General features: G+C 34.8%; 1 protein-coding gene across 1 annotated transcript; it reads right to left on the bottom strand.

The window, feature by feature from the left end:
• Positions 1–522: 522 nt before the first annotated feature.
• Positions 523–7307, bottom strand: LOC110921220 (tobamovirus multiplication protein 3). Its single transcript, XM_022165508.2, has 11 exons — positions 6920–7307; positions 5330–5420; positions 5182–5234; positions 4979–5071; positions 4809–4880; positions 4279–4351; positions 3726–3771; positions 3451–3514; positions 1570–1623; positions 1378–1455; positions 523–867 (listed from the first exon to the last, which is right to left on the bottom strand). The coding sequence occupies exons 1-11, from the start codon at positions 7067–7069 to the stop codon at positions 775–777; spliced, it is 867 nt and encodes a 288-aa protein (XP_022021200.1). The 5' UTR covers positions 7070–7307; the 3' UTR covers positions 523–774.
• Between the last annotated feature and the right edge of the window lie 8678 nt (positions 7308–15985).

Genomic DNA, 15985 nt, shown 5'->3' with positions numbered 1-15985 from the left:
AAAACCTTGTAGTTTAATCCTTTCTTTGGTGTTTGGGTTGGTATTTGTCTCGGCCTTAATCAATTTCTACACTAAGGGGCAATTTGGCAACTTCTGAATAATTAAGTGTTGAACCACTAAGAGCCAGTATAATGTTTAACTGTTCAAAGGCAAATGTTTGACCAATTAAGATTAGAGGTCTTAACCATTCAGACTCAGTATAATGCTTAACCATTCAGAGGCAAATTTCTGAACCACTCAGACATCTTCTCGTTAAACAAAGTCTGAACCATTAAGAACTGAACCAGAAAGAGGAAGAAGTCTAAACTATTAAGAGGCTTATTATGAGCTAAACCAACAGCCCCTAACCCGGTTTTGAATCTCAACTATAACCAAATTTTACTAGTTATGGGCCCTGTTAGGGGCCCAATCAATCTTTGGGCCTTTTGAGGACTGATCCTGCTTAATCCTTGACCCTTTTGCTGCATCTCTATAAGCAGCAACAGGACCAAATTATTATTTCTGTTTAATAAATTAAATTAATATAGAATAAAATAAAATAATTAAATTAAATTACGTTGATCCACTCAAGGTTTAGTATCCCCCTATAGAAGGATTCAACAACTAATAACTGAACATATTTCACAAATACAAATTACTATAATATAATGAACATATTTCACAACCCAAGGAAACCTTTGTTAAGAAGGGTTTTGAAATCTTTAAACTCCATTAAAACACAGATCAAAGCTTACTATATGATGCTACATTTTCATGGGACCTCTTCTAAATCGACTATCGAATAGCGTGATATTGTATGATCCCACGCTTTGGTGGCAGTTTCCTCAAAATAAAGAGAACTAGAGCCGAGGGTAGTATCTCCACCAACTGCAAAAATTTTTAAAAACTTAAAACTAAAAATAAAAGAAGAAAACAGATGCAGCAATGTTGTTGCAATAGGGGTGTGAATTTCAGGCACAATGCAAAAACATGACGTCAACCATACACGAAATTCGTGTGTCGAACCCGCAAATACGATTAGCTGAACGGGTCATGTTCTAGTCGATTTGATGGGTTGACCAGTTTTGTTTAATTTTATAATTATTTTTTTAATATGTGTTTCATGTCATAATTATAGATTAGGTCTTTTATGCCAAAGCCCAAAGGATAAAAGGAAATGAGCATACATCTTTTATAGTTTCAACGCAATTCAATATAAAAGTATAAAAATGGGGTCGTGTTCGAGTTCACGTGTTTGACACAACTTTCATGTTCGTGTCGGCTTCGACCCGCGAACAAGACCCATTTAACAACCCTATGTTGCATACTGGTTTCGCAAATGAATTCAACTATAGATTATAGAGAAAAATCAAGATCAAAGGAGTGAAAGAATCTTACCAAGTAGTATATAAAGTTTAGAACAGGATGTTCCAGTATGTCTAGGTTGGCAGCTTTGTTGAACGCATTGAAGCACATCTAAAACAAAAGATTTTAATTTTAATAATGTGGCTTATCATTGCGGACCTTATGCTCAGAACAGATGAAAGACGGGTCGTGTATAGAATTTTAAAATGACAAAAAAGCTCTCACCATGATACATCTCACAAGGAAACATGCGAAGCAGATTGCTGTCACATAGCCAACCTGCACGATTAAATAAATAAAAAATTACATACTTATTATATACTTGTGAATGGGTCGATCTGGTTCATATTTATTTCAAATGGGTTACATCCAAAAAAGCTTAAGCGGAACGGATCAAATGCATCGAAGGAGCTGCCAAAGTATTTCTAAATCTTCTTAGTCAATGGTTTAAATTGTTTTCTAATAATATTGATCTTTAAAATCTTCAATTATAATCAAAGACTTCAATATTATATATAAATAAATAAAAAGAGTTAAGTGCCATTTGTGTCCCTCTGGTTTGTCCACTTTTGCCATTTCAGGCCAAATCTCATTTATTATACCATTTTCCTCACTCACATTCTCGAAACGTGCCATTTCAGTTCAAAAACTAACCCCAGTTAAAAACCTTAAACCTTAATACTTAAACATCATTAAACAACCTTAAACCGCCTTAAACTTTAATCCTTAAACCTTAAACCACCTTAATCCTTAAACATCAATAAACAACATTAAACAACCTTAAACCGCCTTAAACCTTAATCCTTAAACAACCTTAACCTTAATCCTTAAACAACCTTAAACCTTAAACAAACATCCTTAAACAACCTTAAACTATAAACTTTAAACCGTAAACAAACAACCTTAAACCACCTTAACCTTTAAAACTTAATCCTTAAACAACCTTAAACCTTAAACAACCTTAATCCTTAATCCTTAAACCGCCTTAAACCTTAATCCTTAAACAACCTTAACCTCAATCCTTAAACAACCTTAAACCTTAAAAAACATCCTTAAACAACCTTAAACCTTAATCCTTAAACATCATTAAACAACCTTAAACTGCCTTAAACCTTAATCCTTAAACAACCTTAACCTTAATCCTTAAACAACCTTAATCCTTAAACTTCCTTAAAGCTTAAAGCTTAAACCCTTTAGTCCTTAAACAACCAACCTTAATCCCTAATCCTTAAACAGCCTTAAACCCCTTAATCCTTAAACAACGTTAAACCCCTTAATCCTTAAACAGCCTTAAACCCCTTAATCCTTAAACAACGTTAAAATTCAACCTTCAACCTCTTGTTATTGTTGTAGCCTTAAACCAAACTTGAACTATTTCTTCTTGTTGTTGCTGTTATTATTATTGTTATATACATACACAGTCTCTTTAACTTCCTCCCCCCCCCCCCCCCCCAATCCAGTTTTCTTCGTCTCTCTCTCTCTCTCTCTCTCTCTAACACTGCATCATCACCGCAGCACATACCTCCGACAACCACTCCCACCATCACAATAACCACCGCCAAAGACCTGCACAGCCACAGAACCCGTGCGATCTATTGGGATTTGAGCATAGATTCATTGTTTCTACGACAGTGGTGGTTGTTTAGACGGCTATTAAGGGTTTTACATGGTGAATACACATGGTGAAAGAGACTGTGTATATATAATAATAACAATAAAAAGAAGTTTAAAAGATAAAAAATCTAGAGTAAAATGTCATTTTCGTCCCTGGTCCCTAAGCTAAATGAGTTTTTTAACGGTGGTTAGTTTTTTGGACTGAAATGACACATTTCAAGAATGTCAGGGAGGTAAATGTAAATGGTACAATTTTGAAATTTGGCCTAAAATAGTAAAAGTGGACAAACCACAAGGCCGTAAATGGCATCGAACTCAAATAATAATACAAAAAAGAATTTGCGATAAAACCGAATTGTTCCCAACTCATAAAAATAACGACTTGTTTTAATCCGAACCTGTATTGACCGGTTACCCAACCCACCATCTTTCCACCTCTAATTATCTTAAATAGAAAGGGTCAAAGTAACAAAATGTAATACACACACATACTTCATGTAACTTCTTTCGACGGCCTTTGGATTCCACAGGAAACCGTTGCAGCATTAGAAATAGCCTGCATATACATGTGAAGTAAGAAATATGGTCTAGTAAACACACACAATGATGATTCAACTCGTGAAGACAAAAAAAAAATATCATTTTCTAGTTTTATTGTGGCAAATTTTCTTTTTTCTTGGAAATTTTCTCACCAAAGCATATTCCTTGCAAGAAGAGAATATAGCCCCACAAAAAAAAAAAAAAAATATTGAAAGTACGAAAAATACCTTCCTCCATAAACAAGAAAGCCCAAGGCTGCAAATAAAGAGACCCCTGAAGAAGAAATATGAAGAAATTTAGTACAAAGTCAAAGAAAAAAATGTATACAATTTTCAATAGATTTTTAAAACCGGGATTAGGATCAAATACAAAGGATCCTAATTGTAAGAAGTGTAAGAAGGATTTATAGAGTGACAAGTGTCCAATAACCTAAAAAAACCCACTACACAAAAAAACCCCACTAAAAAAAAAAAACCTTAAACATCCACCACCACCAAAAACCTAAACCCCCCCCCCACCCACATCACCCACCCCCCCAAAAAAAAAAAAAACTTTTTTTTTTTGCCGAGGGGGTGGGGGTTTAGGTTTTTTTTTTGTGGGGGGGGGGGGGGTTAGGTTTTTGGGTGGTGGTGGGGTGGAGTGGGGGTGGGTGTTTAGGTTTTTGGTGGTGATGTAGTGGGTTTAGTTTTAGGTTATTGGACACTTGTCACTCTATAAATCCTTCTTACATTTCTTACAATTAGAAGCCTTTGTAGAATAACTTGACCCTTTAAAACCGACCTGCAAAGAAAACCTTTGAGAGAATCACCAAGATATGGATAGGCTTCCACCAGATGATTAACCACAAAATAACCTGTAAAGAAATTTTAGGACTTTAAGTTATCCACTTTACTCTTTAACTTTCATATAAAACAAAGTCGCATACATAAATATACATAGAAGTGTGTTAAATATAAAATCAATTTTAAATAGAGAATCACAAGAACCACATAATGCATTTGTAACAGTGCTTGATAGATATAAGGGGAGTTAGAAAGAGAGTGAGCTAAGCGGTTAAAACATTTAAAGCAAAAAGCAAAAGAATTTATGTACTTGCCACGGTTCTCTACTTAAAACTAGTTCTTGCTTTTGTATTGAAATGTCTCTCTCTCTCTCTCTCTGGAAATACACACACACACACACACACACTTTTATCGACTTGGAGATAAATCTTTCATCGACTTTGTATATAATAGTGATTTATACAAGTAATTGTAACAAAGTAATATTGTATCAAAGTTCAAATTCTCATAAGTTAACAAGACTTTTACCTGAATTAAATAAACAATTCCATTGATTGCAAAGAAACCTGGTCTGAGATTATCAGTTGAGACGCCCCTAGCCTGCCAAATAATCATACGACTTCATTACTTTCCAATTAACACCAAAAACAAAAAAAAAAATGAATAAAGAACAAACGAAGATGATGATAAAATTAAACCTGGTAGTATATTTCTGCCCAAAACAAAACCAAGAGGGCATAGGTGGTGAAAAATACAAGACTTGGCAGATCAAGCAACATATGCCGTGCAATCTGAAAAAGAAACATATTCAAGCAAAAGGCTCAACACAATCGACAAAATCAACCCATAATTGGGTCTAAATTGCCATCGATATGAGCGATTAACTTAAAATATTGCTAACCTCAGGTGTCAACTGTTCGACATCACGACGGTAAAGAAATATCAGACATCTAGCTGCAATAGTAACATGTTTAAAATTCAGTATGGATCAAGATATCACAAGATGCGGTTTTGATAAATAAAAAGAATAATAATTGAAATATACAGACCCCCATTAACCAAGAAATTGAGGAAATGAAAGACCTTCTGGGTAGTCCAGCCGTACTCTGGCACTCTTTGTTGTATCCTAATTAGTTGTACCTGCAATAATCGAATATTAACCGAAGATGCATGATGTCTCACCATAAACTTTAAAGTTAAATTTTACCATCGTTCCATTTTGTTTATGACGTGTTTGGATGAGTGTTTTCAACGTGATAATCGTTCGTGATTTGATGAAGTTTATCATAAGGTCCAATGGCATAAATTTGACACGTACTTCTGTTCATATAATTATTTATACTCGATAATATCGGTACCTAAAATGGGCTAGTGACCAGTATGCCAGCGAGAAGGATGGCATGGTAATCTAACCCTCATTAAAAAACATGCTAGTTTGGTAATTATACTTTTTAAAAGTATGCTAATTTGATGATTGTACTTTTCAGGGTTAATCCTATAAAGAACCAACATACTTTCTCATTTAGCACAATGTATATCATCTTATATGATAAAAAAAACATCTATGCCAAAACTTTTGAACACTTGGAACGTCATTTTATCAAGTCTTGACTTGTTTAAAGAGTAAAAAGTTAGTTTTAACAAATTCTCACAAGTACGTGTATCAAAACAAGTTTAGTGAGTAGTGACTTTAATATAACAAAACACAAGTAGGTGTACTCAAAAAAAGTTCGGTGACTTTAATATAACTAAGTTGTGTGGAGGGACTTTTTCATATGACACTTGGTGTTTTATAATATCAACCCTTTTTAATAGATAAGTTTGGTAATCAAACCATAGTTGTTAATGGCGAATAGCGACAAATAGCGATAAGGTACCTATATGCTACATAGCGAATAGTGATAAATAGCGGGCGACTATTTTATAAATAGTGATACACTAGAAAAAAAATCTTAAAAAAATTATATGTATATTATATCAAAATACCCTGGTATATATGCTATGTTACAAGTATATTTAAAAAAAAACCTAAAATCCAGCTATTTTATAGCTATATTTAATTGCTATTTATATTAAAAAAAACAAAAAACAAAATAAAATAAATTGTCGCTATTACCACTATCTATCGCTACAACTTAAATACCGAGCCTAGACCTATACGCTACGTAGTGCGCTGCAGCGATCGCTACGCTCGCTATTGACAACTATGAATCAAACGATAAGCCACCTCATCAAAACAAAAAACACCATGTAAGCAAGAAACCGGTATACATGCATAATCACCGCAATTACAATTACCAAGAAGAAAGATTATTAAGTATAACTACCAAAACAGACCACTGATCTAAGTCCACTTCTGTTCTTTCTATCCTATGACATTAGCCCTTACCTTAAATAATACCTACAATCTCATATCATCATTGTTCAAACCAAACATTAAAAACCAATTATCTGTCACAATAATCAAGTTAAACCCACATCCAAACAAAGTATGTTCAATCAAATTCAAAATTCTGCAGCAAATGAATCACCAAAATCATCAACACAAAATAAGTCACCAAACAACAAACAAAATTAGCAAACAGAAACAAGAAAACAGGAATTGAGATGAAACAAAAGAAAGTAAGTGCAAAACCCACCAGAGCAACAAGAGAAACGAGGGCGTAGAGAGCAGCAAGAAGATGAAAAATCCGATCTTGCCAAAGAGGGGAATGGTTTAAGAAATCCCACAAAGTGTAGGAATCTTTGAGGGTGTAAATACCCACTGAAGCTTCAGATGGGCCACTCATGGCCGGAATCCGGTGGATCTATGAAGAAAGAGCGAGCTTGAAATGGATCAAATGGGGGGTTTGAGTATGAATAATAATTAACAGTTTTGGGAGTTTGAAAGGAAAGGGGTAGTGGGGATTCGTGTAATTGGAAGTAGAAAACGGCCGGCAAACGTGAAATGAAGGGAATGAGATGCGACGGAAATATAGGATTATGCTACACGGAAGAGAAAGGAGGGGGGCTATAATACAATAATAATAATTGCACGATTGAAAGAAATAAATTTGATGTTGAAAACAAGTTGATTAAATTAAAAAAATTATATTTATCATGCCCAATGTTATAAAGCTGTATTTTTTTTTAAAAGTAACTTTTATTAGAAAATAACCGTCGACCAAAGCCGGGTCGACAAAACACAACCACAACAAATTACATATTTATAAAAGAAAGCCACTCTCCCCAACCTATAAAGCTGTCATTTAATGAACGGTTTGTGACAGAAATATGATGGGCAAAATTTCTTTTAGGCTCTTATTATTCCAACATCTCAAAAATTTTATTTTTTATACCCCTACATGTATTTTTCTCGTATAAAGTTATACGAGCCGTATAACTGATTGTTGCACAAAAAAATGTCAAGAATGTTTTTTTGTCCATGTATACGAGTCGTATAACATTATACGGCCAAATGTTTGTCATGTTCAATTATTCTATACGGGTCGGGTCGTATAACGTTATACGGCCCATATACACAGGGTGTGAAATTAGTATTTTAGGGTGTGAGATTATTAAAACCCTTTTTTTACCAACTAATTTTTTTCCTTAAATACTTACATCTTCCAATAATTAAACTTTGGTTTTCTCACAATAGATAATTTCTTATCATAGGCAAAATTGAAATTTGAAATATTTGAGAAGTTGGGTATAGGGTTATATGGGATTAATTTCTTTTTTATTGTGGTATAAGATCTAATCTAATCTAATACTAATAAAAGAGTAACTTTAATGCCAAATGACATTTTCTTATATCAAAGGATTTCACCAAAATGCCATATGGCAATTTATCATGCTACCTTAACCATATAATAAATAATAAGTAAATTAATATAAAGATTATTAAATGATTGAAGTTAATATATATTATAAATAATCTTATATTCATGAATATAGCTCTTCAATATTCTTAATTCTTAATAACTAATGTTAATTATCTACTTACCTATACTTTAGTATAATATCTTTACTTTAGTAAATAAAAACATACTTATCAAAAGAAGATGAGATAACCAAAAATTTATATACCCATCACTATTTGATGTAACCAAAAATTTAAAACCTCATCACGTTTATAATTTGTTATTATCGTTTTCACAAATATTAAACATATGTATAAACAATATATATATGTATATGTGTGTGTGTTTAATATATAATCTTAGATCATTAACTAATTCCATTCTATCTTCTACTTTGATAACATTTTTTAAAATTAGAAAATATTAATTTGAAACAAAATATATTAATTATTTTGTATTCAAAAACAACATTCTTACTTCGTAAACGCATCATTTAAAATGAGTAGTGTTATAATTTTCTTTAATTTTGTATGTATAGTTCATATTAGGGTTATTTATATTCATATCAAAATTTATATTAATTATGTGTGATGCAAGAAATAATATGAAATATAAAAAATAATTTAAAACTTATACTCGTGATGTCCTTCAAACGCAACCAACCTCAACAATAATATATATTTTTAAAAAAAACTCATTTAAGTTTATATAAATAGAAAACACATTTATTTCCCTAAAGAACTCGATCAACTCCATAATTATTTTAAAGACTTTCATTTTCTATCCTCAAACCCATGTGATACATGGGTTTATAAACTAGTTTTGATAATATACCTGTTCACCAATTCAATTTCCTGATAATGTATACCTCTTTATATACCTAATATAATTTCTTTTTATTTATAAATTTTAGTTATGTCGTATAAATCATATATCCTTAAATTGCAGAGCGTTTTTTTAATGACACAGGATTGTCATTTAGAAAACAATATATCCACTTCTTTGAAGATATATACTTAATAATTCTTCAAATGCTTACTATCTCAAAAGAAAACGACACTCATCTTTCTCGTTCTCTACACTCATAAGCCTGTAAGCATTTGAGATAATCTTTGTGGTGATTATGATAAATGTAATTGCTTAATATTTACTTAATACATATCCGATGGGCACATTGGATAAATTTATCATAAATCACTAGACAATTAATGGAAATTCCTGATACAACCCGACCCACAAACCGACCCGTGAAGATCCATTTCTACTCCACGTTTTCATTCATTGCACAGTTAGAGTCCACGTTCCAACTTCCATGCACTTCTTTCTCATTTTATGTTTTGTTGAGTTGTTCAATTTAGTATTTTTGTTAGTGGGTAGCATAACCACTTGGTCCATGTTCATGTTTTATGTTTCTTAGTTAATTCGTATGTTTTGTAACCCTTTATAAGGCCTAGAGTTTTAGCAATGAAGATAGAGAAAATTGATAGAAAATTAGTCTTGTTCTTCGTCTTTATTCTTGGAGCCTAACCCACTCTACGGCTATCTATCGGGAGATTGACCATCTCGAATCGGTCCCTAACAATTCCCCTTTAAACAAACATGTAAATAGACGTAATATTCATGTCCCTTGCATTTGGTGTCTTGTCTGTGGGTTAGATGATGAACCTGTGAAACATTTGTTTATTTCGTGCCAATTCGCGCAAGAGATATGGGATAATGTGTCCAAATGGTGCAAAATTCCTTCCTTTTTTTCTGTTTGATAGAAAGGATCTTGTGAATTTCTATAATTATGTTCGGGTTCAAATAAGTGGTTTAACAAACTGTTATTAAAAAAAGCCTTTATTTGCCGTTCACCAAAAAATAAACATGTGATGGTGTGGTAATTTTCTGGAGGTTTGTGCAGAAATCATGAGGTAGTTTCAACTAACTAAAAATGGTGTGATAGCATGACGTGTTGGTAACCAGACCACTAGACAAGGACCATCATTTAGACGACACAACGCCTGAATAAAAATATCTAAATATGCTTCGGTTATAGAGTAAATGACTCAACATAAGAATTTAAGCTAAGCTTATGGGCATGTTTGGCTAAGCTTTTTAAAACAAGAGTTAAATGTGCGGATAGTCTTTGTGGTTTGGTCTTTTTCATCTTTAATCCCTAACTTTCTAAAATTACTTCTATAGTCCCCAACTTTTCAATTTTTGTTCTCGGATAGTCCCTGACGTGAATGAGGGTTAGTTTTTAGTGTTAGATTGGTGCCAAATGACTAAAATACCCTTACTAACAAAAAATGTTATTAATGGTATATTTAATTAATTATATAATAATAAAAGAAAGTGAGCCCCACCCCACCTCCACACCAAGCCACCACCACCCAGGGGCGGACCTACTGCTTAACCAGGGTGGGCGGCCGCTCCCCTTGAAATTTTTATTTTTAGTGTTAAACGTACGTGAAAATCTATAGTGCACCCCATGAAATTTTGATACCGCACCCCATGAAATTGCTAATAGAAGAATAATTGAAGCAAATGTAATTGAAATAAAAGAAAAATACGGTGAAACTAATGTTCGCCCAAAAGTTTTCTGAGTTTCGACTGGATGCGGGTTGCAGCAAGTATTTTGAGAAGATGACCTTTTAATATTCATTTAAATAGGGGTATTCTTGTAATTTAATGGTTCATTAAAAAGTTTTGTTTTAAAGCAAGTGACACGTGCACCACTCTCTTTACAAGTCAAAGTTGACTTTGAATTTCCATTTAAGGGTTACATTTTCACTTTTTATCTTTGTTTTTCTTTAAAAACAATGATACATATTTAATTTTGTTTCTTTAATTGGTGCTATTTATTTATCTAACCGAACTAAAAACAATGATACATACTTATTAATTTTGTTTCTTTAATTGGTGCTACTTATTGTACATATGATATAACAATGTTCATATAGTTATAAACTTTTGTTATGTGATCCGACCTGACCCGACCCGACCTGACCCGAATCGGATCGAATTTTTCTTTTTTGGTTAGCATAGACATCCAACACTTAGAAACTTTCGCACCCCATCAAAAACAATTCTGGGTCCGCCATTGCCACCACCACTAAGCCACCACCATCACCACCCTTATCATCAGCAGGTTCACCTCCACAGTCTTGACACCCCCAAAAAAGTCAGATAAGTACAATTATTGAACATCACTTCACGATTATACATAGAGCAAGATTTGTTTTTTTAACAAGCTGCCACATCATTTAGATTTGTTGTGTTTGATGATTGGTGCAGGATTAATATACCAAGAGAGTTAGTGTGTTGTTTTCTTAAAGCATATCTTTAAAATTAATGCAAGAATGAAGCTATGAATGAAATAAAAAGTTGGGAGTGAGTAATAATAATGGAGATGGTAACACTCTGTTCAATGAGCTTTGCTTATCTGAATAATTGCAGAGCGAGCTTTCAGATTCTATGAAGCAGAAGATCCACGCAGAGTATGAAGGGTTTTCGGCGGAAGCCCTGATAAACCTCTCCAAACAAACTATTTTCTCAATATTATGATTGTCATTGCTGTTTTGGAAATTTTGACATCTCTTCTTGGCAACTGATATATGTATAATCGTGAAGTGGTGTTCAATAATTGTACTTATCTGATTTTTTTTGGGGGTGTCAAGACTGTGGAGATGAACCTGCTGATGATGAGGGTGGTGATGGTGGTGGCTTGGTGGTGGTGGCGGCTTGGTGTGGAGGTGGGAGTTACAGAGAAAAATGGGAGAGAGATGGGGTGGGGTCCACTTTCTTTTATTATTATATAATGAGAAAAATGCCCGGATAGTCCCTGTGGTTTCGCCTTTTTTCACCTATAGTCCCCAACTTTCTAAAACTACCTGAATAGTCCCCAAGTTTTCATTTTTTGTTCCCAGATAGTCCCTGAGTCTAACTTTAGTTACTTTTCTCTGTTCAAATGATGTGAAATGACAAAAATACCCTTTCCTTAAAAGACCAAACCATAGGGACTATCCGGGCATCTTCTTCCTTTATATTTATAAAACCCCACCACCACACTTCATCTTCAACCTCCACCCACCATCACCCTCCTCCACCCTCCACCATCACCGCCACAGTCACTCTACTCAAATCTAAAAGAACAGAAGTGAGGGATTACCTTCCACCATCGCCGCACACCCCCTTTTCTCCTCTCCCCCTCGTTCTTCTGATCCAGCGACCGGAGTGCCTCCGGCCGGCTGCCGGTCATCACCTCTTAGCCACCACCACTATCACCACTGCCACAACCACCCTCCGCCACAACCACCACCGCCGCCATCATCACCACCTCCTCCATCGTCAACCACCTCCCCATTCACCGACATCACCCACCTCTACTTTCGCCATTTGTCGTTCAAGAAAAAAAATCAAACTTCAATTGTGATAAATGGTAAGTTTATCTGTTGACTTCATTTCTCAATTACTTCTAAGGACCTGAATCAAGAATTATTTAGTATTTAAAAAAACAATTTCACTTTCTTTGACTTTTCATATTGTTCCTTTTTTGAGACTTGTACCGCTTGTCTTCTTCATCACCTCCATTAAACCAAACCTTATGCAACTTTATTTCTTTCTTGTTTTAATATTGAAACCTGCAAACCCCAACAATATTAACACGTTTCCATAGCAGACGTGAGCCAAACCTAAAATCATGCCTTCACTTTTTGAATCGTCGTTCGAAACTTTACCAAATAGAATTAAACACCAGAATCCCCTAGGGTTTTGTTCGATCCTCCATGGCTGCACAGTCTCTTTCACTACTTCCCATCTCACCTTCATCTTCATCTTCCGGTTACCGAGTAAACCCGAGATATCCCACCCCTGACCCGAGCCTGAACATGAATCTGCTGAACCATACCTGAAGTCTGATCCGATTTGAACATGAACGAACCAACCATCTTCAATATCACATCATCTTCAACCACTCGGAAGCTCGTCGGAGGAGACCAATAACCCGCCTTCGATGAGCAGTTGCCGGCAAGCCGGCGTCTCCGCCGTTCCTTCTGCGTCTCCAATCTCCGGTCGCTTGATCAGAAGAACGAGGGGGAGAGGAGAAAAGGGGGTGTGCGGCGATGGTGGAAGGTGGAGGAGGGTGATGGTGGGTGGAGGTTGAAGATGAAGTGTGGTGGTGGGGTTTTATAAATATAAAGGAAGAAGATGCCCGGATAGTCCCTATGGCTTGGCCTTTTAAGGAAAGGGTATTTTTGTCATTTCACATCATTTTAACAGAGAAAAGTAACTGAAGTTAGACCCAGGGACTATCCGGGAACAAAAAATGAAAACTTGGGGACTATTCAGGTAGTTTTAGAAAGTTGGGGACTATAGGTGAAAAAAGACGAAACCACAGGGACTATCCGGGCATTTTTCTCTTATATAATTAATTAAATATACAATTAATAACATTTTTTATTAGTAAGGGTATTTTAGTCATTTGACACTAATCTAACACCAAAAACTAACCCTCATCTGCGCCAGGGACTATCCGGAAACAAAAATTGAGAAAAGTTGGGGACTATAGAGGTAATTTTAAAAAGTTAAGGACTAAAGGTGAAAAAATGTCAAACCACAGGGACTATCCGGGCATTTAACTCTTAAAACAACTTATTAACTTATTGGCTTTTTGAAAAGTCATAAGCTTCAAAAAGTCTGTTTGCATCGAGGGTGTATGTGAGGGGAAAAGTGACTTTTTCTAAAAAGTCACTCCATCCTGACTTTTCAATAAGTCACTCCTGAAAAGCTAAGCCAAACATGGCCTATATATTATCTTTTTTACACTAAACATGTTACAAGTTACTTAGACCAGACGTAGTAGTACGTGGTTTGGCCAAACACGCACCAACCACGAGACCAACACCATCCCCATTTCACATTGTTTGTCAATTTCGTTCAGTTCACCACCCACATATCCAATAGCCTTAGACCATGTATATTGCTTTATCATGTGGTTTGATCTTTTTCGCCACGTGTCCGTCACATCAGCTTAGCCATTGCACTTGGTGAAATGATGTGGTGGTTCACTCACATCTTGATTAGTTAGTAAATAATTACCTAATGATTGTTTTTTTTTTTTTGTTATAATTAGTCAATATTTAATAAAACATAAATAATATAACTAAAAAAGGACTACATTAAAAAATAACTAGAAATTAGAAAAACAAAGATTAAAATAAATAAATTATTCATCTCCGTTTTCTTCGTCGCCGTCGTCATCCTGTCATCTCATCTAAGCGTGTTGGACCAAATCTCCCATTAGAGCTTGGTGTGCTTGACAGTTACGCATTAATACAGAATTTTGTATTCTTTGTTCCATAACTGCACCATGTTGTTTGGCTTCTACCAATTGTGGATCATAATCTTGGCAAATCATTTTTCTCTCATTATCCAGAGTCATATTGTGTAAAATGAGACAACAACACATAACATTTCTAACCTTATCCTTGTGCCATAGTTGACAAGGGTTCCTTGCAAAATGCAAACGTTGTTGTAGAACGCCGAATAGCCTTTCGATATTTTTTCTATCAAATTCTTGAACCTTTTTAAAAGGAGCCCTCCTATAGTCAATATGGTCTCTAAAGGTTTTTACAACAAACGTGTATTCTGGATATATACCATCGGCCAGAAAGTAGTCGTGTGGGTCCTCATTTCCGTTAACCCAAAAAGAAGCTACACTTACGTTACCTGCTATGTGATCCTCAATGATAGACGATTGCTCAAAAAACGTTGATGCCTTTATTTGAACCAGGAACACCAAACAAAGCATGCCAATTCAATAGATCATACGACACAAAAACTTGAAGGATGTGTGTTGGTCCCTTCTGATCACCCCGAGTATGTGCATCTCTCCAAGTTGTAGGACAATTTTTCCAACCCCAGTGCATGCAGTCAATGGCACTAATCATGTTGGGTAAACCGTGATGATCCTCTTGCACATCATATATACGTTGTAGATCTTTCTGTGTTGCCTTTCGTAAATACCGTTCCCTGTATAGTTCAGTGACACCTTTTAAAAAATTAAATGCGAATACATGTAAACACTTTAAAAAATCATCTTACAAAAATATATAAGTTATAAAAGATAAGCATTACCTTGAGCAAAATTTGCTAAAGCGTCTCTTGATGTTTTGTCCAATATTTTTAGATACTCGTCCCATGTGTCGGTAGACGTACTGTATGCTAACACTCGTATAGCTGATATACACTTTTGTATTGTCGTGAATCCCATCTTTCCTTTGTGTCGGGTCTTTGTTTGAAGTGATCATACTTCGCTTCCAAATCATTGGTAATGCATAAAAATAATCGTTTACTCATTCTAAAACAACGCCTAAATTCGTGAGGACCGTAGACGGGTTGATCACAGCAATAATCACACATCAACAACTCGTTCACAACCTCACGGTCTCGTTCGATTTGTTGTCTTCTAATAATCGGACGTGGAGGTTGACTAACGTGTTGCATAAACTCTACCGTGAGATGTACCGCACCTGCAATGGCCCCTGAGATCTCATAAGAATCCGAAGATGTGCTGTCTTCACTCATAGAGGAAGAGGAAGAATAATCCGTACTTTCTTAGTTTTGAGATAGTGAGGAAGAAGGATTTGACAATGATAAGTTATGGATTTAAGATGAAGATTATTGCGTTATTGGGTTATTTTATAGTTTTCGGAATTGAAAAAAAACAATATCATCATCAACGGCTAGTAGCCCAACAGCTACTTTTTGAATTGAAAAAAAAAAAACAATTTCTTCACTTTAGAAATGTTTTAGCTTAAAATTCAGTTTTATTTAAAAAAGAACTAAACTCTACTCAAGATTATACACTTGACAAAA

The sequence above is a fragment of the Helianthus annuus genome, chromosome 17, assembly GCF_002127325.2.
Source record: "Helianthus annuus cultivar XRQ/B chromosome 17, HanXRQr2.0-SUNRISE, whole genome shotgun sequence".
NCBI lineage: Eukaryota > Viridiplantae > Streptophyta > Magnoliopsida > Asterales > Asteraceae > Helianthus > Helianthus annuus.
This window is presented reverse-complemented; position numbering and strand designations above follow the sequence as displayed.